Genomic DNA, 27,212 nt, shown 5'->3' on the forward strand with positions numbered 1-27,212 from the left:
ATTATTTTTGGGTTCATACATTATTCACAAAAGAACATCAGCTTTTATTTATCACAAGCGCAAAGTAACCAACCAGAGGCTGGTTGGGTATCAGCTTCTCAGGAACGGAATGAAATATTGGGGGATGGTTAGAGACCAAATTCCTTAAAGCAAGAATGACAGCTCAAAGTGATACCTTCACTGCTTCCCTAGCAGTTGAGAGTAATACACTCCTCAAACTGGAATGTTCTTTAAAATGTTGTAGGAAGCGACACAAGCCAGCTGGGCTGCACGCAGCATAGATGGGTGGAGAGGCTGAGAAGATTTGGATTCGGGTAGCGAAAGGTCATCCTGCAAGAGGTGATGCAAACCCATTTGAATGGGATAAGGCACTGAACAAACTAAGGAAGAGTTGAGAAAAGACTGGTACAGCAACCATGCCTAGCATATCCAGATTGGTGGAAGTGAACCAAGTTGGGGTATGCTACAGGCTAATCTATGAATAATTACTTCTGTAAAAACATTCGGGTTCAGATGATCTTTAATTCTTGAATGATCTTCAGAAATTGCGTCTTGCCCAAATTATGAATAGATATTAATTATAACAACACCTTATATTATAATTATAGTGTGCTTTTCATTCCAACAGATCCTTAGGCTTTTTACAGCATATGCATAATACATTTTTGCTCACCTCAGGGCTGAACACAACACTTAATAAAGAGAAAGGATGATATTAGCTATTAACAAAGGTGATCAGACCTCTTTTCTCATTCCTCACCACTTCTCTAGCTTCTTAGCCTCTGTTGCAATCACTGCCTGGTGGCAGCAATGGGGACGGAAAGGGGAATTGCAATGGGGAATAAAGGAAAAGAACAAGCTCTTGTCATCAAAGCAATCACAATGTCTCTGACAGTGACCACAGCAGCATTAACTAAGTAAAGTTAAAAAGCATGAGTGTTTTAGAAGATAATTCTATGATTGCAAAGTTAATGTGTGATTTCTATACTAAAATTATACTTCAAAGAATATTTGAGATGATGTTCTTGATATAACCATCTGCATCTTTGGTATAGCCCCCTGGGAATTCAGGGTAACCGTGTCAAAGTAATGCCACATTAATGTAACTCTGGTTGCACTGAACCTGCTAGAAAGAGAGGCAGGAAATATGGAGTATGTTTTTGCAAGTATGTTTGTACTATTTTGGCTATAGTAACAAGAAAACCTTTATGACAGCACACAGTCATTCAGCACGTCAAAAAGACAGCAATGAGATTAAGACTCCGGATTTTGAAATTAAGGTCCAACCTGATGACTCAAATCATGCACAATAGCAATTACAGTATTACACCATTAATTTTTCCCCATCAGAAATCGCTCATAATATTGAACAGTTAGTCCTTCTGCCTGGACAAAGGTATTATCTGGGAACTGACAGCAAAGCAAGCATTGAAAGGAAGCATTCTTGCCTTTGAGGTGCGAACAACTCTGTCTCTAAATATTTCCAACTTCAATACTCACTATTATGCTTGAAGATTCTAATAGTAGCACCTGAAAGCCTTGCACCAAGAACGAGAGAAGTGTGGTTCAACTCATCACTTAAAATGAGGCAGCCCTGTGGAGAAGGAGTACAATAAGCATCTGCATGAATTGGGAGGCTGTTGACATGTGTGCATGTGTGTGTCAGCATACACGTGTGCCTATGATACAGCATTGCACCAATTAAGCTATAAGTATTAAACGTGAACTGGATTTTCTGCCACTTTTCTGAAGGTGCCAGGACCCACTGCAAAGGCAGGCAGAAACTGTGGGATCAGATTCTCAGGCATTCCCAGGTGGTGCAAAGGGGCCAAATATTTCCTGTAACTGGAAAGTAGTGAATAACCCTAGTAGAGATTGACTGCTTTATAGTGAAATCAAGTCATGTTGCTTCCTCTATCACCTGTCTACAGTCTATTTTGTGTTGCAAGGAAAATGCAGTCACCACCCCATATATAAAGACTGCATGACAGTAATGTAAGGAGGAGTAACACTGAGGCTGGACTGACATCAGCACTTTGGGCTGCAGAAATGAGATCAGGACAGATCTATGCCTCATAAATCCCACTTCCACTAAGATGTGAGTGGAGTCTAGGCACCAGGCAAAGTCTTTCACTGTTAAATGCATATACAGTTCGCCTGTAGTATATTTTTAATTAATTAACTCAGTTGAAAACTCATTTTCTTTTTAGAAACTAAAATAGAAATGCAGGAGAAATAACTTTGTATATTATATTAACAGGAGCCAGGATTCACAGTTGAAATTCAAGCTGGAACCATAATTTAGCTCTGCTTTCTATTACACATCTTGTGCTGTGGCTTCATTACCCAAAGGGCAATACACCATTAAGTAAATACTTATTTTGGAAACACAGATTATGCCTAGGTTGAGAGATACTCACACAAATCTGCCTGAAGACTGGTATGCAGAACTAACAGTAAGAGTATATGCATCTTGACAAGAAAATGTAGCTGCTAGGCTTAATTATAGAGGAAAATTTAGGAATAAATCTCCCCAACATAGGGCAATTACATAGTATCTGTAATATATATAATACATTATAACACTACATAATATTAATATATACTAAATTGTTAATAATAATATTCTATATAATATATCTAAATATCCCACCTCTGACAGAGGCCTGAGTCTCCACGTGAGGCCAGCCAAATGAGGGAAAGTTATTTTATAGCTAAGCAAGGGACAAGTATCTTATGCTGTTACGTTATGTCTGCAATTTCATAAATTTACCTTTATTAATTCTCTGTATCTGTTCCCTTTGAAATTGCTGGGCAACTTCTCCAGCACCGTTGCAGATTGAAGTTCATGTTCTGGGCAGCTGAAGTAATTCTCCCTGCCCAACCCTTGTGTACATGTATTTTAGAAATCTCTTGCAAAAGCTGGATTCATCTTCAATAGTGAGTGAAGAAGTGACTTCACCTCTAGGCCGGTGCTTCAGAAGAAATCTTGATCATACATCACACAGTGAGTTCATTCCATCTCCACCAAGAGGAAAATACTGTTTCACTCGTGCATGACACACCATACTGTTTCACACTTGCACGAACTGAAGAGGAGTTACCCACTTTCCCAGCTAACAGCACAGTATAACTGCTTGTTATGTCAGGAGTTGTGATTGACAGGATGATGGATTTTCATGCTTTTGTGTTAGGTACCCCAAATTGGAGATGAAGTCCCTTCAACACCAAATAAGAACTCAACTTTTGTCATATGGTCATAACTTTAGACTTGCATTTGCTGCCAGCTTTCTTTGCAGGGCTGGCTGGAGATCTGTTCATCGGGAATGCTAAACGCTGTGCTTTCTCTTTTCTGAAAGTGTTGTCAAAAATATCCTAATCATCATCTTTCACCACAGGCAGCTGGACAATATCTCTGCAAGTAGCCCAAATACCGCATCCCACAATGCCTGAGATATGGGATGAAACATTTCCTTACTTTTTAGGGAGAAGCAACTTTGTTAAGAAAAGGTAAACAACCATATCACTCATCCTTAAAGAGATGTTAGGTGTGTGTGATAGCAACACCCAGAGCTAGAAAAAAATGATGAAGGAGCCTATGTAAGGTCACAAGGTCATCAGCCTTATGACTCATGCGTTCCTCATATCAAGTTTTGTTCCTCAATCAAGCCTTTCCACTTAATGCGTGCCCAGAATACTGTAACAGTTGTTAAAACAATTAATAAATGATTGTTCTATGTGTGTTCCTTAAGGAAATACTCACCTTCCCAACAAGGGCTGGAATATTCATTGAGTTAGTTGCAAAACCCATGCCAAACACCATAGCATCTTCCACACCAAGGAACTTGGCCACAAGTTTCTCTAGCTCTACATGTTTGTCTAGGGTGCCTGCAGAAATAAGCACAGGGAATATTAAACCTCATTAAACTGTGAAAGTTATTAATTCTAAGGACATAAAACATACAAAAGAACAGGCTAGAAGTGTCATTAAGCTATATGAAATTAAGTTCTAATGAAAATTTTCCATTTGTATCTTGTGCATGTGGGATAATGCAAGAAAAAGTAAGGATGCAAACCAGCTATAACTAATGCTAACAAATATTGTTGCTGTTAAGGTAGTAAAGCAGTTGCTTTGGGAAAAAGTTTCCTTTTTCCATAACAACAACTTTTGACATAGTTTATCCTGAAGAGTAACTTTTTGCCTTTTCTCCCCCTGCAATGAGGACAAAACCACCTCCTTTTTTATAGGAAACGTGGGACAAACATCTTAAGCATTCTTGAGTTCTCTCTGGATGTGAAAGCAGAAACTGATGACAACAAAATTCTTCAATTTTTTCTTGGGTGCCTATGTATGTGATTTTATATGGACAGACAAACAAAAGTGTTCTCCATCTTTTTCTACTCTGGAAGGTAAAAGCTATGCCACTCTCCGTAACTGATGATAACTCTCCTCTTTCCTCCCTCTCAACAGTCAAACATAAACGATAAGGCAACACTAGAGAGCCTTCTTTATTGCACATTACTTATCTAATATTAGTGCCTGGAGCCTCCAAACAAATAAGGTGCTCCAACTATGCAACAAAGCAATATCTTTCCCGCCCAACTCACAATGGAGGATGACAAAATACAAAAGGCAACAAACGAAAGAGTGGTGTTAAGAGATTGAGATAACAAATAACTTTGAACGGTAATGAATCATCTCAACTTGCCAGCTCTCTAGTCTTTGGTTGCCTGGCTGTGCATTGCAGGTACCAAGGCAGAAGGAACTCTTACAGGATGATCTGTGGGGAAGAAAAGAGAGTGGCCTGTGGATTCTGATAGAGCATTTCCCCTATGAATAAGGCTGTAAGAAGGGAACAGAAGAAAAAAATTAGGGAAGTGAATATCTCACCTCACTTGTGCTGCACAAATTGATGTCACAATAATGCAGCAAAGTGAATTACAATTGATGGGAACAAGAAATCTGTGTTCACTGTGATGGACAAAGGGCAGATGAATGGAGGGAAGCAGAAGCTTGGCTAGAGTGTCTTGACAAGAATGATGAGTCAGGAAGACGATCTTACCTTCATCATGGAGGAAAGCTCATTTAAAAAAAAAAAAAAATAAAAATGGCGGCAGTACAGCTTCAGCAACAGCACTAACTCAGCTGGTTACAGTGAGGTAGTGTTTTCATTATTTTTTCTCGTTAAATATCCAAAGTAAGAATGGCATTCATTTGGAAACAATGTGAAAATTATCATGCAGGCAGCTAACTTTCCAATAGCCAGGGAGATAAGGAGCAAGGATCATGTGGCTTCTGGAAAAACCTGGATTACATGGACAGTGAAGGACAGTGGTGCCGTGATTTTGCACAGAGCCTGCTTGGGTTCTGCTAGACCTGAGCCAACTCCGGCAGAGCTTCAAGAGTGTCTCTGCACTCATTGTATCACATTGGAAGTACACTGAGCTGGGTTGTCTCTGGCTCTGTGCTGGGATAAGTTAGGTAACATGACACAGAAAATTTGGCTCTGCAGAACCTCCGGTAGATGTGAGCTGACTCTGCATGAAGCTCTCTGAGGATGGCTACTTTTTGCATTTGTAGATCCTGAGATACAGAAGGGTGTGTGCTGGCTCTGCACACAGACACCACTTAACAGCCAGGCTTCATGAAATACAAAACCACATAGTGTTTCAGAGTTGAGCCACTCACTGGAGATGTGTATGAGAATATGTCTCAACTTGTAAGCCCAGTAGGTCTCAGGGTGTGTTTCTATGGTTAGTTCTATATTTTTTGCATTTTGGGCCCAGTTAGTCTTCAACCTGGTTACAGCACTCATTGACAACTGAGGGTTCCAGCATGGTCAGCTGCCCTGGTGTTCCTTGCAGATGTTATTTTGTCGCTTGAGGGTTATTGGCACACAAAGAGAAGATGAAGTCTGAAATGGAAGCTTGAAGCCAACCACACTATGGTCACAGCTTGAATTAGAAGGCGGTTTGTGACAGCATGAGAAACAAGCAGTGTGTGCTTTGCAAGGCAGGCATTTTAAGGCATGAGAAAATTGTCCCTGGCTCTTCCAGGGGTAAATCTGATACTACTGGGCTGGAGTTAAATTGTTTTTTGGGGTTGCATCATATATTTTCTGTTTTTACAAACAAGAAAAGCCGGACTCACTACAGATTATTTTGTTCAAGCATCTATTAGATGAACCAGAAAGGAACAGCACACTTTTGACCTATTTTTATTGATTTTGTGATGGTGAAGAATGAGACATTCTGAAAGTGACCGATTCCTACTTATTATTTACTAATCCTAACAGTGAATGCAGATGATATTGTATATTGCTCTTGCTTACAAATCCTGGAATACAAATTGGAATCAATAGGGGTTTGGTTTGCAAAACCAAAACCTGAATGACAAGAATTTGCAAAATGAGCCCTAGTTTTGAATTACTTTAATTATAATGGCAATATTGTAGGTGGTAGGTGAGGTGTTGCAGAAGCAATACAATACACATCAGTACTGACAGTGGAAGGTTCATGATAGCGATATACATTGAGTAGAGCTGATAAAGCATATCAGCTTGCATTTTCCCAGGTTTAAAGTAAAAGGGGTATTTATTTAATAAATTGCACAGCTATTTAATCATATCAGAAGATTTCTCCAGTATGGGTCAGTCCTTGGACACCATATAAACTGCACCAACTGTATCACTTCTCTCCACTGGAGGAAACAAGGGGTCAGATATGCTCTGCTGGAATGAGGCTTGTCCACTACAGTTCCCAGCTGGTCACAGCAACCACCCCAACAAGCATAAACAGCACTACCAGACAGATGCAAATTTGATCCAAGGGAACTTCCACTGCCACAAGCTGCTACATCTCAAGTGACCTAAGAAAGGCAGTAATTACACTGGTCTTCATTAAATACAACCTTAGCAGTGTCAAGTCAGGTTATCATGGCTCTTAAAATGTCTTGTATTGTGCTGGATTCAGACCAGCATCATGATCTGGTGAATGAAAAGTGATATGCTAGATATATTTTTTTAATACACTGTACTAAAAACACACAGATACCTTCCTTACTTGTTCTATACATAGACATTAGAATTTTTCCCCATACTCCACCTGCTCTGATTTTTATGCTGACTACAGCTTGGTTTGACCTGAGAAATGAGGATACAACTAAATAATGTATGCCATCTTACCAGGAAAGATTTAAGACAAAAAGGAAAAAAGAAAGCTATCTGCATCTTTAAGAGGCAAAATGGAATATTTTCTTTTGAAAGTTATTCCTCCCTATGCTGAACAGTTGTATGCAACGGAGTACAGCAGGTGGTACTGTGTTTCAAGATTATATAGGTGTTATGGAAAGTAAAATCAAAGATTATATCAAAAGTGGACTTTCACAATGTTAGCCACCTCCACAGGTTCCCACGCTTTTCAGAGGAAATCCCCTCCTTTTCAAAATCTGATGACCCAGTTCCCTCCATCAACTTGCCACTGCATTCTGGGGACAGCCAACATGAAGTACACTGTGCTTTGGTGAGCTTTCATAGGGGCTTACCCATGCTCTTGAGTTGAAAGTCACTGTCAGTCTACTAGACAGATAAAGCTTGAAAATGTGTTTCCCATGATCCACACAGTTCATTATTTAGCTTTCACACTTTCAGCTTGGACAAGGTGGTTTATGCCACTGGTTAGTCTGCCCAATACAGTCTTTCAGGTTCTTACGTGGTAATGACATGTACTGGGTAAACTGCCAACACTGGCAACAGGATCCTTTAATAGAATTTTTTGTTTGGAATTCTGAGACCCGAAGAAGGCAGGAAAATACCTGCTCACTTCAAGTTAAACAAAAGCTGGAGGAGTAAACTGATATAAGCAACAAGTCATTGAAAGAAAAAGAACAGATTCCCATAAAAGCCACTTCCACATATGAACAGCAACTGGGAAACCTATGGATCACTGATGTTACTCACCAAGGTGAATAAGAACCATTACTCTATGAAAATGAGTTTGTCAGAAGTACCCTTAGGAGGGTGGGGAACAGAACAAACCACCTAAATTTCCCTGCTACATTTGAAACTTAAGGTCACAAACTCACTCTGGTAAGATATTTGTCAGAGATAAAAAAAATACTACTACTGAAACACATACACACTTTTACAAAAGCAAGATTGGATGAGTTATTGCTAGGAGGATGAAGAAACAGAAGATGTAGAACGTGCGTTATTTATTTACACCATTCTACAAGAGTGGATGATGCAGGTGGTATCACTGTCATACAGAGCCCACCACAAGAGCAAAGCCTAAACTAGAGTGATACATATTGGCAAAAGAGAGGGAGAGAAGGACACAGTAATGTTCTGTAGTTACCTCATTTAGCACTGCATGTGCATAAAAAAGCCCCAAAAGAGGTGGGTTTTGAGGAAGCATTTGAAAGAAAGGAAACGCTCAAGCTTTCTTAATGTTGCTACCAACTGACAGGGCTTTCATACCACAAAGATGCTGCAGATGTCATAGATATAATAATGTACCTGTGTACTGATTCTCAGAAAAGAGTAGATTCATTTTAACAAAACTTCCAGTTTAATTTAGATCTTCCAGTTTTGTTTGCTTTTTTCCTTTATAAAAACAGAAGGCTAAAATGTACAGTTGAAGTCCAGCCTCCATGCCAAAGCCTGGATGGCAGTGTCTTAAGTGCCTAAATAATTGCATGCACATAGATAATATTATATATTGGAGACATTTTAGGTTTTAAACAGGTCACACAACCCTTAGTTACTCCTGATGCCTTCAGTTCCACCTGCCAGAAGATGGACTGTCCAGAGCTTAATGATGCTTTGCAAAGCAAACTTTTGCAATGGTGAAATATCAGGAACAAACTTGACCCTTTGATGATAAGTGGGATCAGCTATTTATGAGAGGGTAGGCACAAAAAGGAAAATTATGTTAGCAGGAGATGACGAAGAAGGAAAATTTCTCTCGTGAACTGTTTCCTAATTTATACCATACCCTATCAAAAAGTAGCCAACATTATGAAAGATATATATACACACGTTAATTCTCATTTATGTGGCTGTATTTCTCCTTAAGCTCCTACTTCGAAACTGTAAATTATGGGAACTTTAGTTCTTTATCTCTTTCTCCTAACTGAAAAATGGATCATTTATTTCTGTGTTTGTACAATACTGAGTTTAAAATGAGCCCTGGCCCTAATTAAAGCTTTGAAGTGGTATAAAAGAAAGAACGACCAAATAACTATTTTTACCTTCTTGAAATGTTGCTAGAAATTCATATTAGGCCTTAAAACCTAACGGAAGTAAGTGAAGGGAATGGAGCTACCTTTGTAATTTAAATGTTGGCACAGGTTTTCAGATCTGCTTTTTAGAAATCAGATCACAATCAGACATAAAAAAACCTCAAACAAACAAAAAGCCCTACAACTGAGTGCAAGCTAGGCGTTAAAAGGTAATCTCCTAACCATGCCCTCCAGAATGAATCACCCTGCAAGTGTTCTGTGCAGGCTCCATCTTGTCTTTTGGTCCAAGGCATAATCACAGGAGAAGGATTTCAAAAGGCAGGAATCCTGCTTGGCTGCTTACATAGCGCTAATGATAGCTTTGCTCCTGTTACTCACATATATCATCTCCATAGGGAATAATGGTGAGTTAGATAAATAGAGCATTGGAACTACTAACTGCTCGTGTAACAGCCCCGTCACCGCCCTGGCGCTAAGCCTAGGAGCGTTCAAGGCATGATAATCTGCCTTATTTTAAAAAATATATAACATCAGTGGTTTTGTTATCATCTGCAATCAGCAAGCAGGAAACAGTGTTAAATAATCATTTGCATATTTCTCCCTTGATAATTTTAAGTTACGTTGCTTAGAAAACACTGACTATAAACATGACAGGATGGGCTCAGACAAAAGGCTTGTGAGCCTGCCTCCAACAGTAGCCAACTCCCACTCTAGCCATTAAAAAAAAAATATTGATTTGCATGGGAAAAACGGACTTCACATTCAAGTTGTCATTCTTTTCACTATATAGAGGGAACACATGCTATTTCGAATTTATTTAGATTCCTATTTGTTAGCATTTTTTATTAAGATAAAAAATAACGCTTTTGAGAGGAAGATTAAAATAAGTAAAACATAAATAAAACATAGTATAGAGATTTTCTGGGGGTAGTTTACATGAAATACCCTAACATTCTGAGTACTCCAGTTACCTGAACAGCTGGTTTCCAGTTACTTAAATCCTTCAACATTTAAGAATTATTGTCTCAGACCCAACATTTATTCCTGGAAAACAAAACTTCCTGCTTTTTCATGTCCCAGTTGCTTTCTTGGTTTATAATGAACTAGCCAAAGAAATAAAAAAAATTTGACTTTTTCTGCACCTGCAGGAGAGATTGCTGCTGACAAAAGCTGTTTTAATTTAAATTACACCCATGGTCAGTTTTGTCAGATATGGCAGGTGCAGATCTCTCTGTATCCTCCCTTGACACCTCACACAGTTAATGCAGCATCTTTTCCTCTGGCTTCAGCAAGTTTAACCTTGCCATTCTCAGACGTGCTCAGAATACTCTTACCATTCTAGGTGAATGGTCCTATTGTTCCTCCCAGCCTGTCCCTCTGACCAAGAGGGTCCTCATTCTACATCTCCAGTTGCTCTGAAATTTTCTGCAGGATCTTACTTATGCTTAGATTTTCGCTGCCAAGATCCTTCAGGGACTACTTCCATCCCATGTACCACACAGAACCGAAAAGTCTTTCACCTCTAAGCAGACCATGATATCAGTGTTTTTTGCCTTCTGCCTACCGTCTGCAAGCAACCACTTTCACACATTCACCCAAGCTACTGCTCTTAGAAGATATGCCCCAATCATATGTGCAACTCTTTCTTGGTGATCTCTTTTAAGTGTCTTCCCTTAATGTCTTTTTAATCTTAGTATCCTCAGAAACATTGAAAACAGCCAGGTTACTGCTTCATTGGTTCCTTATATCCTACCTCTATTGTAAATACTGCCCAACTTTATAAAAATATGAGTATGTGCATGTTCCTGATTCAAGCCAAATTTGTACGATGATTTGCTAGTCCACAGGTCCAGTATTAATGGTTGTACAGCAATGGCCAAAGGCATATAGGTAATAATATAAATTAATACTAAACAACTAATTGCATAAAATAATGTTAAACCACTAGTATTAGATGCACCGTGCCACACAAAAGGTCTCTTTTGCCCATAATCCTTCATCTGACAGTGGTCTTGTATCGATGCTGGGAAGAATGAAAGCAGGACAAACATATATATAGTAGTATCCCAGCTTCTAACTAATTTCAGCATAAGGACATCCTGAATCAGATAATAGTTTTGGTGTTTCTAGTAACTAGCAATGATCTCTCCTCTGTATGTGGCCAGTGTTCCCTAGAATGCAAGGGAGTGTAAAGTTTTAGTATCTGCAGCCTTCTTTGCAATGAGCTCCTTGGGTCTGCCAGCCTCCAACGTGAAGAGCTGCCTCCTGTATTTAGATGGAAACCTTCCATCAATGAATGTTCATTCCGACAATGAACAGCCAATCCTGACCACTCTTCCACGTCACTCATAGTTTTGAACATTTCTATAATTTCCCCCTTTAGGCTCTTTTTGAGCCAGATGACAAGCATTTTTGACAGCTGAAGACAGCTAGCTCAATAGTTCTTCTCCCAGAAGCTGTTTGAGGCCTTTGATGATCCTTGTTGCCTTTCTCTGACACTTTCCAGTTCTGCTAAATGTTTTTGACCAGAACTGCACAGACTACTCAAGGTGAGAGCAAACCACAGCTTTATGCAGTAGCATACTGAGGTTCTGTGGTTGGCTTTCTGTTCACTTCCTAATAATTTCTGGTATTTGATTTGCTTTCTGACCACTGAACAGTAAGCTAATGCTTTCAGAGAACTACCACTTATAACCCCAAGATCTTTATCCTAAGGGTTAAAAGTTAGCTTGGTCTTAAAAAAAGGAAAATATTTTTCTTTCAGATTGAAAGTCCCACAAAAGCCTCAGGAATATGTCTTAAATGGCACTGTTATGCTAAGAAAGTTATTTATTATTATTATAATTTAAAAAGAGCATGGAATTAAAAATGGAGTGAAAAGCCTTAAATCTTTTTATGGAGGACAAATCTAGGAAGACCAGCCCCTGTTTTTATCAGTTTGCTATGCTTTAGTGCTTAAACAGGAATGTCTGTTCAAGTGGCATGTGCATTACTATTTTAGAGAAAGCATAAGCAGAGCTTCACAGTTCTCGCTGAAGTTAATTTCTCAACTGCGTTTACACACAGTCTAAAGTTACTTTTCTTGGAATGTAGAATAACTGTTTTACCTTTAACAAGGTTTAGCTTCACTAAGTTTCCTTAATAAAACGCAGTTTTGTAAAGATATAAACAACCATGTTAAAATGTCTGTATTAACTTATTCTGAGAGCAAACTACCTGCAACAACATTCTGATATGACAGCATTTTATACCCGCTCCACAGTCTGCACAGTTATGAGAGAAGGATTTTAGGCAGAAGACCACAAAGGACAGTTTTACCATCATGTATTCTTTCAAACATCACTTGCATTAATTTTATTTGTTTCTTCTTTGTTTTCCCCTCTCTCTGAAATCTTCTCAAAGTAGTGGAACGATCCTTCTCAAAAAGAGAGACCTATCACTGCTTTGAGAGAGATCTTGGCAAAACCCCGAAGATGCCACACACTTAAATGCACATAAACAGAACAGTACTTTCAAAGTCAATTGGCTTGAAATTATAAATATGTTCAAGTGCTCTCTTGGATTAGGACCCCTGGATTAGGAGCCTTGGCTCCTACTGTTCACTGCATTTTTACTTCAAACCGCTTTAGCTCAGCCACACAGTAACAACAAAAGTTTTGAAATGTTATCTGCCCAGGAACAAAACCATTCTGTTCTATTTTTCTAAGATGAAGATGACAAATGATAATTAAAAAAGGTAAGACCTTTCATACAGACCCTTCCCTACCTCTCTCTTGAAAGTATATGTGTACATATATTTAACTCGGATAGAATTTTTCAAATCTGCTCAACTGTGAACCAGAATAGAGCTTAGGCAGCACAAGAGGGTAAAGGAACAAGAAAAGAGGGTATCCACACTACTAATATGAAGCTATTTTCCTTCGGTTGTTCATACAGTTCTTGGTAGTAGACAGGCTCCAACAGAGCCAGGGCCAATGAAGTAACCATTGCTCAGAATTGCTCTGTGGAGCAACCTCTCTCTCCACTGACTACACAAGCACAGGCTCTCTGTTAGCTGCCTAGGACAAAATGCTGTGACTACTCATCTACACCATCTAAGCCAGGTCTTAACACCCTGCTTTCCTATTTTAATAAGTCTTGATGTCCAAGCTGCTCTCTGAAATTCATTCCCTAAAAGACTGATACTGACAAGACTTGTACAATGTTCTTTATTTGTAGCCCATTCTTGCATTGTGAATAGTCTGAATGAAGTTCATGGGACTATTTGTTGTGAACACAATTAGAATGAATCTAAAACTTTGCTCAATCTGTCAAGATAACTTTGAGTACTGCACAGGAGTTCAGATGAAGAGAAAGTCCCAGAAATCTGTATACATTGGCTCTCAAAACAGACTAGATGAAGTTAACTAATAAAGTTTTTCATATTTGAAGGTAGAATCAATCTTTTCATAATTTTTTTTTTGAGAATAAGTCAAAGTTATGCAAATCTTCTGTATAAAAAAATTCCGCAAAAGATAAAGAATGAGGAACACCAGGCATATTCTTTGACATACTGAAAACAACTTGAAATGTTTTCAGACAAAACAGAATCCAAGAGAAAAAGACACAGAGAAATGTTCCTTCAATACCTTAGATGACTAGTAATGGTGACCACTTTCAAGCATGCAATTCAGGTTAAACTATATATTGCAGTCACCAGATGGGTCACCTACAAAAGGAAAGTAGGGTCAATCTGTAAACCCTCTCTGAGTGGTGTCACTGACATGTTTTCTATTGGCAAATCAAACCATGATGACAAGATAAAAAGCAGATGACAAGGTTTGCATTATTTTTTTTGTCTGGAAATGAAACTTTAAATAAAAAAACCAAAAGAAATACAATATTTTTTTCCATAAGATTTCTGGAGGAAGAGAGTTTGCTTTGAGAGGTACAAAATGAAAATTTTTCAGATTGCTGGATTAAGGGAAAAAAAAAAGTCTATAAAAGACTTCTCCATGCTGGGAAGCCTACCTTTTTTTTTTTCTTTTGATGGCTCCCAAGAAAGATAAAGCCTGAAGAGAACCCTCCCCTTTCATTTCTATGGCTCAAAATTGTTTTCTCTAAAATGCAGGCTGATTGCACCATTAGGAATGCAAGGCTTTGTGTAAAAATATACAATTGAAGATAACACTACATGCAGCCTACAAACCAAAAAAGCAGACAAATCATAAAGAACATATAAACCAAAAAAGTCAGATGGAGCCTTCCTGAATTTATTCCTTAGAGGCACACTAGAAATTTCTATGTGGTGCCCATTAATGCCTCATAAAACATTACAATATATTCTTAGAACATGGGATTAAAAAAAATATGTAAAAGCTCATTTTACTAATCAGAACACTCTGTATGTGGTAACTGATAGAAATATGTGATGCAATTAAATTTGCCCTAGAACAATTCTTGAAGTCTCAATGTTTATTTTCCTTCTTTTAAAAAATAAGCCTGTAACTTCCATCATTAAGAATCCCAGGCCACTGTATGACACATTTGTTTTTGCTTTTCCAAAAATCAATAACATTTTTCCTTTTTAAAAAAACCTTATGTGATAATGAATAAAACACATCACTTTTAATAGTGAAACAAGTAATCATTGATGTGACTAAAATTCTCTAAGTATCCAATTCCTTCAAGATATCTGTAAGAAAAAGCATATAGTTACAGAAACTTTGGTGGCCATCTAGCTGTTTACTCACCCATTTCCTGTCTGGTACTGCAGACTCCTGTCCCGTATTTTTGTAACTCTCTGGTCACAGTTTTCAAAGCATTAACATCCGTTTCTGCAAAGCCGAGGTAGTTATAAGAACCCATATTGATTACATTCTTGATAGTCCTCCCTGTAAACCTGTAATTAAAGCAAATTTTAAAGAATAGTGCAACTTTCCCTCCAACCCCCCCAAAAAGAAAAGAAAAAACCAAAAAATTTTCCCACCAAATTTTGTTTCACTGTCAAATTCCTATTTGGGAATTTACAATCCTCATACTTTAACATCCCAAAAGTTTTTCCAGCCTTTCTCTTTTCCTGACTAAATGCTGTTTCTTGCTCAGAACGTTTTCCAGATTCCAAGCTGTAGATGGCAATATACTGGTATTAGGTGAAAGGGTGCTTTTATAGATTTAAATAAACAAACCAACCTAGGGTTTTATTTAAGGAACAACTTATAGACACTATTTTTTCAAGCAAATTGTCAACAGCTTCCACAAAGTCATCAGTGTTCACACACATGCAGAAATTAAACATGAGGAAAACGTTGTGGGAAACACTATGATAAGCTCAATAAGCTGAAATATAGTCAACCTACATGTTGTCTGTGTGGTGAATTTCCATACCTGTTTAATTCAGTAACAGTTGCAAAAACACTGAAATCTTCAAGCTGTAAACTGCTTAAAACTCACTGCCAAAGACTCACTACATAAGTAAGAAACCACATTTATGCAATGTAAGAAATTTTGATTTAAATCCTAACCAATGGATACAACAAATTTTGTTGTAATGTTCTGACTAAAGTTCTGTTGTTATAAATGAAGTATAAGCAGTCTTACTTGTGCTGACACAGCCGAACAAAACCCATCTGTGGCAGAGTTCAGTCCCTTCCACTACTGCATTTCCAAACAATATTCAGAAGAAAGGGGACAGATCGTCAGCACGGTACTGATTTCGGAAATAAATATGCTCATGTATATTCATCGAGGATCTAGGTATGAGGGGCTAGATGCAACTTTCTGTGCTTTGCGGATGTATCAGGAGTATTCTTATGAAGCTGACAGCTGTAGAGTGTAATCTGACTCACCTAAATGTCCAGTTGTAATCATCTGTAACGCGTTCCATGAGGTCAAACTGTGGCCCTGGGACACTGCAAATTGGACGATTCCAGTTATCCCGTATTCTCATATAGAGGTTTCTGGTGTAAAAGTTCTCAAAATCTTGATAAAGTGGCACAAAATCCTGGTTTGAAAACATGCACAGGGTTATGTTGCTAGGAAAATGTCTGCTTCTGTACCCAAGTCATTCGCATTAAAAAGGAAAAAACGATTCATTAGTAAACAGAGAGCTATAACAGCCACATGTTCCTATGTCACAAACAACTCCAATCAGCAAATATCTTACTTTAATTCCCTTGAAATACAGTGTTGGCTTTTTTAGGGGGTGTTTTTTGGGTTTTGTTTTTTTTTTTTTTAAAATGGTGAACAAGTTGGCCTAATTCTCCAGTCCCATATTTGGAAAGTTGGAAACGGAAGAATTCATGATTCTTTCACTTGGAGAAAGCAAATGCTTCAAATTGAGCATTTTGCTATGTGTGGAGCAGATTGCAAAACTAGGATAAACAACTCATTATATTTCACGAAATGCTGGATACGTTAGATTAAAGCTAGTCCAATGTAATCGATCTGGGCATTATTGGCCTAGACTGGACATGCAAACAGCCAGTTAAGACAACTAGTTTGGTTGACAATTAATTTCTATCTATGGATTTTACTTGGAAATTAAATTAAAAGAAAGGTATGGAATCTAACAAAGTTTTATATGAAACATCAATATAGCCGTGTTAGACAATGGATACAATAAACTGATAAAATAACATGGCATGTAGTTACATATGTGGGAGACTGGAGAATTAAATGAAAACGTAATCCATGGTGGATGGCAAAAAGATTTAACTGGCATGTCTGGAATCAAAATAGCTCAACAAATGGCCAAATCATGAAGTGAAATTGAAAAGGGTATTCCATGAGGATGCTGATAAAAAGACTGCACCATGATATTTCATTAAGTAGTGCATGCATCTTTGAAAAGCCAAAACAGGAAACAATTTTGGGAATTTCATTTGTAAGAGGAACAGTAACACTATTCCCATTTTTCCTCCATAATGCCAGGTGTTATTGTAAATGATGGCTCAAACTGCACAGAGAAGGAGGAGCAACAAAAAAATCGAAACAAAGTTAGAAGGCAATTGAGCTTGCTGAGGTGAAAGTTTCACTTAGAACTACGTGGGATGAAAAAATTTCTAAGTCAGGACTCGCAAGAATTCAGGCTACACTCACTTTGTGCTGGGACAATGATTCCTGAGTGCCCTGTGACCAGCAGTTCAGCAAACATAAGCCAGCAATTACGAAGATGTTAGCACTGCCTATCGCTATGAAGGACAAAGTAAGACAGCCAGATGGGACAAAGAAAAATTGGGGTTTAAGAGATTTGGAGAGATGATATATTTAACAAGAAGGCATTTCTGAGTTTTCTTTTTCTGTGGATTGACCTAATACACTGAGATTCTCTTTTGCTGAGAGTATTCTGACACTCTTAGAACAAGGTGAACATCTCTCTGGGTTAAATTATGATTTTACAAATATATAAGTACATATTCATACACATGCGTTTAACTATACTGCAGTGCGTGTCATTCCTCTCATCCCTATGCAATGTTCTTCTCTAAGATGAAAGTTGTCTGCCTTGTTACTTCGGTAGGTTATTGTAAATAACTTGCAAGCAGGGGAAAACTCAGCTGTGGATACATAATGTCTTTTTCATACATACTTTTTGTTGTTCTCTCTCTGCAGCAATGTTACGTTTTTCTAGTCCCCAGGCTCTCATAAAATCTCGCAGGTAGCCAAATATTGTTCCCACTCCAAAACCCAGGAAAGTAAGAACAGCAACATACATTGGTGCCTGTTCAAAGTGCTCAATAAATGTTTTTTTGTAGAGAGTTCCATTTGATATGCCATTCTTCTGAAAATATAGAACAGAAACCTCTGGTTAATACATTTCATCTCATCAAAGCTTAGACCTTAGACCTCAAGGCAAATCTTTTTCTCTAATACGCCACAAATTAGGAGAGACATTTAGACCTCATGTTGTATCAGCTGATGCAACTTATACCTGAAGAGGAGGACCTTTAACGCTGCAGTTGTTACTGACCACTGCAAGTATCTTCCATTTCTCTCCTCTCCACCAATGTCCTCAATTGCAGGTGTCTTCAACACCACTCCCTTGTCTATTTTGAAACATGTGAAACTTGTGAAAGATTGGCAATGTGTTATTGTGTAATTGGACAATTATTTCAAAGGTGATTAAATGGAAACCACGATACTCTGTTCTTGCAAGACAGAGCTATAAAAAGGGAAGGGCAGCATTAAAAACTCACCTACACCGCACCTGACAGCTTCTGGAAGTCTTGTGTAACCCATTGCAGCAACTAACCTACATACAACAAATCCTGTCTAAAATAGGGCACCTTTACCATGATGTTCTTCAGATCTGAGGAGGTATTCAAAACAGCTATGATCCCAGCCTTCTAGTTTTGTTCTGATTTCACAGATGCTTTTAATCATATTTTCAGTGACCTCTTTCATACTTCTAAGGGTACTTAAAAAAAAAAAAAAAAGAAAAAAAGAGGAGGGAAAAAAAAAAAAGGAAGTGGAGAGACACACAGACACCCTGCTTGTTGGAATAAGCGACCCTATTGTGAGCAACGTCTAGAAATTTACAACCCTGTGTGGACAAAATCTTTTGTCTTAAAAATACTCTAAAATTTCCAATTTCAAATTAAAGAAGCTAAGTTTTTCAGTTGCAATCTTCTCAAACCAACTTATATTCAGTAGGCTTAGCAGATTATTCTTTGGAAGAGAGGTAACTCCCTTATTTCTGCAAAATATGATGGCATTTACAGTTACTGTCTAGTAACAGCTAACTTGCCAATTCGAAAATAACAAAATGTAATCAAGAAAAAATAGTGCCCTCTGTAAAAAAAAAAGACACAAGAAAATTTTGGGCATATTATAAAGCAAGACTACCAACATATGAAGAAATACCATTAATACATTGCTGCCTGTGGGATGGATGAACTAAAAAAAGTTGATTATCTATTTATGTAATGCAGCAAGCTGAAATAGAATAGTGATATTAAGAACAACTGCAAATTCACAGTACTTGTCAGACCTAGAGTATTATTGATCTTTATACTGCACTAAAATGCCTTTATCCTCAAAAGATTTTTATTTCAGTAGTAACTTGCTGTCCAATCCTGGATTCACAAAGTTTTCTTGGGAGAGAGAGAAAAAACAAAAAAGAAAAAAAGGTGTTGGGCACAAGATAGAATATAAAGATTTTGAAGGAAACCCAAAAAGGAAAAAATTGCTGGTAGGTCTGAACAGAAACACATTTAGGCTTTGGAAAGACTTATTGCCCTGAGAAGGAGGGCATGCAGGGCTGGCTCTCACTATGTGAGGGTAGACCTTTGAAGCAATGTTACACATGCACTCCAACCTCAAGCTAATTGCTCTTTCAGGGCAACCTATTCACCATGAAAAACATTTTATGAGGATGAGTTAAGTACTTGGTCAAGTCATATTTCACGTGAGCCACAACAGCTGTGTGCACACAGTGACAAGGTACAGTATTCCATCAAGGATTAAGCTCAGTCATACTACCTTTCATTTGCCATGGGCTAAGAGCATACTTATGGTCATCTCTGGCAATTCAATTGTCCTTGTAGCTTGTCAAGCTGTGATGATGTGACAATGCACCTGAGCCCAGAGGAGAGAATTAGCATGATGATTCTGTTTGTCAGTTTTATTAAGAAACATTTTGTTGTTACATATCTTACTGGTAAAGGAATAGGGAAGCTCATGTCAGACTCCTGCATTGCAAAACTCTTCTTCCACAATAAAACTCTTCTGTTGTGGAACTCTCACTTCAGCTGCTGCTGTTTTATGCAGTCAGTATGACATATGTATTTAAACACGTAACCACTGTCACCTACTATCCTTAATACAAACAGCTAGTTTCTGTTATAAAAAGTAGTAAACGACACCAATAGTAGTAAAGTACTAAGAATGCAGGGTCAGACTGTGACCCATATTCTCCAGTCTATGAATGAAGAAAACCAAGAGTCTTGAAATAGCCCAAGGTTAGTACAAGGCTGGGAGAACAAATTCAAAAAATTACAGTGACATCTTGTCTAAAAACTAAAGTGAGGAAAACAAACAGCATTTCAACCATCCCTAGAGTCCCACAAAAAAGTAGAGAAAGAGTCTCAGGGTTGGAATAACTAAAAGAAGTAGATTTGCTGCTTCTGGAGAGCAGTAATGTGGATGCTTTTGTGCAGCACTTCAAATCCAAGCATTGGGGTACGGTTGACTGACTGAACATCATGAGGAAGATCGACAGTTTCGGCCAACCTAAATGGTCAGTGGATGAATGGTTAATTGCCATTTTGCATTACATTACTGTTGGCTTTTTACATGATATCATAAAGTTTTTTTTTGAGAAGAAAGAGGTGGAATTGGAGACTGTGCATTTAAAGCACCTAGGCAGTGAAGACAGATGTAATTTAGCTGTTGCTGGCACCAAAATCAAATACAGCAGATCTACAAATGCCTGAAATTATTCAGAGATCACTAGTTACACACTGGGTGCTCTGCTGAACTGTAGACTCACAAGTATATTATTATCTGTAATAACACCTGTAGTAGACAGTATATTATCTAGCTCCATACCTCAACTGTAGCAATCCTAAGTAGCAGATAATTAGGCAAAGATTCTAAAAACAAAAATAGAAAATGATACTTTCCTCAGTATATTCTCCCAACTTCCAGCAACTGGTGGCTTTGAGTTTTCATGAGCCTGAGATTGTGTTATCACATTTAATAGTCATCAGGGGATAACTATGAATTTGATGATCATTTTTGAACCCACAAATACTGTGGAAATGAATTGTGAATTTTGATAATTGATTTAATCTGTAAAAAAAAGTATTTCCTTTTGTAATTATAAAATTACCTGATAATTTCATTTGACAATTTACTTTGACCATTGTTGGCTGTTCAGCTTTCCTACTCAACCAATTACACAACTCATAATTTTATGTACTTAAATAACTTCTGCCTCTCCACTTATCTCTTCCCAAGCTGAAGAACCTTAATCTATTTAATTCTAGTCTAGTCTAGTGTCCTTGTCCTTACACAGGTTTAAAAAATAAAATAATAATAATAATAATAATAATAATCTATATTTTAATGCTCAACTTTGTCTTCACTCTGAAAAGGTCAATAATACCCGTTTGAGATGCAGGGGAAGGAAATTACAGTTGCATACAACACTTGAGGGCACTGTATGGATTTATACATCTGCAAATGATGCTTTGTTTTGTTTTCTGTTGCTTTTTTAAAGATTGTTAACATTCTATTTGCCTTCTTGCCACAGTTCACAGTTTCAGAAATATCTCTTATGATTACAATATATCCTTCCATAGTTGCAATAAACACCTAATTTAGAGCACACTGCTATTTGTGCATTCTTAGCATCATTTCCCCCTCCAATTCATTCATTGTTTTTTATTTAGTGACCTTCAATTTGTCTACTGTTTTATCAGCATTACACACTACCAATGAGAACTTTCTGCAATGCTTGTTGTCCAGAGCTAATTTTTCACTACCCCGAAGAATTCGGTATTGTCAACACGTATTGCCACCTATTTCTCCTCACCCCTTTTTCCAGACCACTGGTGAAAATGTGAGAGAGCACAGGTCCAATAAGAGATCCCTGGGGGACTCCATTCCTTGTGTTTCACTGGTCACCTTTTCAAAAATCGTATCTTATTTGTAACCCCCCATTTCTCTGGCAAAAAGGCCAACTTAAGAAGCAGCCCAGAGTTACTCAGCAATTTTATGTTTGGCTTCCTTTAAAAATCTTGAGTAAATACCTTTTGTGATACGCTAATCCACATTTTATTGGCTTGTTTTAAAAATTCTGCTGGCATTCCAAAACAAAATAGTTTCTCAGCAGTCTGCCACAGAGTAAATATACTTTGCAGGCACAAATGCAAGGAATCTACTAATGCAATGTAAAGACACCCAACGCAGAAAAGATATAGCTGAAATTCAACATGAATGGATGTTTTGCCATGGAGTTTGACAAATCTAGGATTTCACTGACTTCTCGGAAACCAAAAGCACAATCAGGATATGCAACTTCTGCGTGTTAGGTCTCTGCTTAGCTTATTAGATCATGCTGTCTTGTACTCTCGATACCAAAGGCCACACACAGCTCAGCCTCATAACTCCGTAGCACATAGTTATAGAGAACCCATGTCAACAGATTTGACAGCGGCCTTAAACCACAGCTGCAAATTGGTTTCCAGTAAGACACTCACAGCAAGAGAATTCCTGGGCAAGATTTTGATGCCAAGGAAGTCAACAGGAGTGATGCCAATGCAGTAAAGTCAGCCTTAAGTGCAATAGCTCTTGGATCCCTATATTCTGTAATTACCCAAAGTATTTTGAAACTCTCCCCTAATGAAGAATCCCCTCCTAAAAGCCTTCAGTTTTTAAAATGGAGAAATTATCACTAACAACAAATCTAACAGTGTTATTAGAATGGGCATCAGTATAAAATACTGAATATAATGGACACACAGTCTGAATCAAAATAGCTTGCTCTAATAATAATATAAACTAACCTCAAAGTCTATTAAGCACACTCCTGGCAACACCTTTATAAGGAATAGTTATAAAACATGATATTTGCATTAGGAAAGAAAAATAAAATATAATTATGCGATAGCATGAATAATACCTAAATATTTGTTCATTCTACCCTTAAAGTGAGGAGAGAAATTTTCATTGCATTTAGGTCCTGCAGCCTCTGGAAGAGTGCTAGTTGGCATGAGCCAGATTTGTATCAAGGGGAGAGCTAAGAATTGAACAGCATGGACATAGTGTCACAGTACTAAACCTGTGTGCTGGCCCCGATTAATTTACTAGCAAAGAAGTAACCACTTATGCTGGTGTAAGTTAGGAGTAAACCTGTGTGGGTGGACTTGTGTCAAAGAAACTGAGACCTGAGAACTCATGTTTTCACACAAGCCTGTTCTGTAGAGGCAACATAAACTCTAAAGAAATCCGGAAATCCCAATCTGCTTTTTGAAATCTCTCCTTAATTAAATATTTTTTGAGCTATTATGGCCACTTCAAATACAGCAGCAGTAGGTGCAGACAGCTATAACCTTGAAATAAAACTACCGGGAGAATAATAAAGTCTTTGTCTTTAAATTTAAGTTCCCCACTAGGAATAAAATCTGATCCAGAAGCAGATGAAACTTTATTTTACTCTCCCTCAGTTTAAGAAGAAAGTTTCATCTGTTTCTGGATCAGATTTTATCATGTTGCTGCATACAACCTATTAAAAAAGCAATGCAAGCTGACTGATCTACATAAAGCTTCCAAGACAGATATGTATATGAAGGATAGGTGTTGAAAACTGTGAACCAAGTGATAGCCATGTTTGCTCAATATCTGCCAGATTTCAAGACAACATTGAAATCTTAAGCAAATTAGGACAGTGCATTGCTACAGCTAAAAACTGACAGGAGAACAGACTGATAATCACTGATGCAACATCTGATTGCTTGCAGATGGTTTGGTTCTACACATGTTTCCTCCCTAACATTAGAAGAAAAGCATCTGGGACAAGACCCTAAATGTTGGTGATTTTAGATGTCCTGGGATGTGTGAGACAGCCACATGGGGATGACAGGACCTATAGAGGACCGTACCCTTCTGGAGCAGAAGCTGAAGATGGGGTACTACAGGGTCCCTTTTTAGCCGTGAGAAGGGTATGGTCCAGCTGAATCCCACTCAGAGCTCGCCACTGGATAGTCACAGTTTGAAGTGGCTGGTGTGCAATTCTGTCCCCTATGGATCATTGTCACCAGAAGGCTGGGTCTCAAAGAATAGAACTCTCAGGTTCTATGCAAACCCACCAGGCTGACTGCCATAATTATTTCGTTTTCCCAAAACCACCATACCTAGGCATCCATTAGACACTAGGGGATTCTTAATGATTGTATGCAGTCCCCAGGAAAAGAAAAAAGGCAACTGAAATTATGAAGATCAGAAGTTTCCTATAGTGAATATACTATTTACACAAACTGAGATTACTTCACAAATCTCGAGTTACTGGCAATGATATCCTTTACTTTAAGCATGTGGTGTTTTTTTGTTACAACACATTTCAGATCTTACAGGCTCTAAAGTTTCTAAAACGTAAGCTAAAAATGGCTACCTGGGGAATTCATAGCTTACTGAGCTATACAGACAAGACTTAAATTAAAAATAGTTATGAAACTTATACGTCCAGAAGGTGTTAAAATGAAGGTCACAGCCTCTTGCAAAATGACTGTTGTGGTTTAACCTCAGTCAGCAACTGAGCACCACACAGCCGCTCGCTTACTCCTCCCCCCCCCGGTGGGCTGGGGGAGAGAATTGGAAGAGTAGAAGTGAGAAAAACTCGTGGATTGAGATCAAAACAGTTTAATAATTGAAATTAATAATAATGATGATGATGATGATGTAATAATAATAGACAAAGCAAGTGATGCACAATGCAATTGCTCACCACCTGCCGACCGATGCCCAGCCAGTCCCCGAGCAGCGGCCCCCCCCACCAGCTTTCCCCAGTTCATGTACTGAGCATGATGTCACATGGTATGGAATGTCCCTTTGGTCAGTTGGGGTCAGCTGTCCTGGCCGTGCCCCCTCCTGGCTTCTTGTGCACCTCCAGCCTTCTCAGTCGGTAGAGCACGGGAAGCTGAAAAGTCCTTGACTAGTGTAAGCACTACCTAGCAACAACTAAAACATGAGTGTGTTATCAACATTGTTCTCATCCTAAGTCCAAAACACAGCACTGTACCAGCAACTAGGAAGGAAATTAACTCTATCCCTGCCGAAACCAGGACAATGACAAAGACACAAGAAAGTATACTCTTCACACAACACAAACTATAAATAGCAACCAAGCCAAAAAAACTTTAGTTCTTATCACTGTGTGTCTGCAGAATCCTTGTTTAGACTGATTATTGATTTCTGCTGAAGCTTCAAGAAAAAAATATACACCTGGTAGTAAGACAATCGATAAGGACTAAGAGTAAAATTTCCAGAACTGTCCAGAAGGTTTAGGAAATATAAGACACCTTCAGAATAACTTAGGAATCCACGTGCTATTGAACTTGCCAGGGATTTAGAATTTAACAACTTGGGAACTCTGAAAAGTTTGCTCCCTGTAAACAGTATTAACTGCTGCTTGTTCTGTTCTGCTACTTGAGGTTTGTATGAAGATTGGGTCCTTTCACCATACTTTTCACAAGCACCAGGAAATGGCTTTTGATTTGTTAATCAACTGTCACCTAATTACTGACTAAAAACTTGCAGTCTCTCTACAAATTCATGACAGCAAATACCGACAAAGGTATGAAAAGACAGGATCCTTGCCTTCTAGACTTGCATCATTTTTTCAGTCAAGCACAAGTGAAACTCCAACACTTTCACCTTATAATAAATTCTTTCAGCAGCAAATAGTCAAGTCCTGCAATGCTGACTATGACACTAATACTATGAAAATACAGATGTGAATGACAAACACATTAGAAATATACTGTTAAATAGAAAACATTGTTATATAACTGGGAAAACAATACCCTTACTATATAATTTTCAGACTAACGCTTTACTCTGATGCTAAAATCAGAGTGCCACATAGGAGGTTGGTAGGATGCAGAAGACTTACTCATAAATAACGTTCACGAAGAAAAGAAGTTGGTAAAAGTCTAGAGACAGCAGTGGCAAGAGGTCCAAGCTAGAACAAAGATGAACTTGGAAGGTGCACATTTCATTGTCTTAGTTTTGTACGTTTTTATGCAGATATTTGTATTCATTCAAGAAGTCTCTTAGCCTGGTATCTCAGGATATGAATTTCTAGCCCTGCACACACTACAACCAATGTGCATTCCAGCATCAATGAATGTTTATTTGCAACTATTAAGTAAACTGTCTACTGTGTGCAATCTTCGCAAAACCGATAGGTCAGCATGTGTTTTCATCTGGTATGAATTTAGTCCAGCAAGTAGAACTGCACATTGCAGAATGGTCATACTGTAGTGTCTGTCAAAAGAAAAGCCACATACATCTCTCTCTACAGCACAGACTCAGGACAAATGCCAGTAGCAAACCACGAAAACGCAATGTGATGATGGGGACAAAAAAAAAAAATCTAAGAAAACACTACTTTGAACAGTAGGTTTCAGAAATTGCAATATAAACCATAACAGATACTATCCAAGATCAACTAAGGCACTTACATCAAACAGTACATGGGAGACAAAAAAACCCTGCATAGTAAAATCTTCTCCCAATGGCTTTACATCTGTACATTGCAAGCAATAGCAAGAAACACTAGAATGAAAAAGGAATATGTATGCCTGATACAGCTATTACTCTGTTTGCCATTACTCCCAGAAAATTAAAAGAGGACTCAACTCAACATAACTAGGAAGGCATGAGGGCAAAGATGGAGCTTAAGAATTTCAAATTATTAGAGACAAAACAACGAAGTTAACTACCCAGAGAGATACTTACTAACACCAGAAGGTATTTCCTAACCTTACAGCAATTACACAGTAGAAAGCCAGGCACATTGAATCAGACAAAATAACTGGATGAAACGCCTAGGTTACAGCAATCCTGACATAGTGCATGGCGTCAAGTTGGAGCAAGTGTTTGCTATTATTTCCAAAGCTTACAGTAAGCTACAAGATTCTCACTGCCTGGCCACATCACAATATCTCCTGATCATTCAAATCCTATGGCTTTAGCTTTATGGATAAACAAACAAACAAACAAACAAGATTATGATGAAGTGGTATCACTTCAAAGACTGTCAGTTTCTGCACATCACTGGCAATGATCTACTAATACAGGAAATTTCTTCCAGAAGTGATTTAGCATTTAGAAATTCATTCTGTGGATCTCATATACGTTTTTGATAAGAAACTAGTATTTGTTGGGATCAAGACTGTAACTGAATGGAAAGATACTTGAGATGATCTAACCAGACTATTAGTGATTTTGCCCAGTGTGAATTCTGAGCTAAAATCTACATGAAGCA

The 27,212-nt window shown here is 38.1% G+C and overlaps 1 protein-coding gene across 1 annotated transcript in view; it reads right to left on the bottom strand.

Moving 5' to 3' along the window:
• Positions 1 to 27,212, bottom strand: part of SPTLC3 (serine palmitoyltransferase, long chain base subunit 3) — an 87,369-nt gene that overhangs the window by 35,432 nt on the left and 24,725 nt on the right. The window contains exons 3-7 of the mRNA XM_009319561.1: positions 17,811 to 18,002; positions 16,069 to 16,223; positions 14,974 to 15,122; positions 3,764 to 3,888; positions 1,501 to 1,594 (exon numbers count right to left, since the gene is read on the bottom strand). Coding sequence (XP_009317836.1) covers positions 1,501 to 1,594; positions 3,764 to 3,888; positions 14,974 to 15,122; positions 16,069 to 16,223; positions 17,811 to 18,002 — 715 coding nt within the window. The remainder of the gene's footprint in view (positions 1 to 1,500; positions 1,595 to 3,763; positions 3,889 to 14,973; positions 15,123 to 16,068; positions 16,224 to 17,810; positions 18,003 to 27,212) is intronic.

Source organism: Pygoscelis adeliae, unplaced genomic scaffold (assembly GCF_000699105.1).
Source record: "Pygoscelis adeliae isolate BGI_AS28 unplaced genomic scaffold, ASM69910v1 Scaffold122, whole genome shotgun sequence".
In the NCBI taxonomy this organism is placed as follows: Eukaryota; Metazoa; Chordata; class Aves; order Sphenisciformes; family Spheniscidae; genus Pygoscelis; species Pygoscelis adeliae.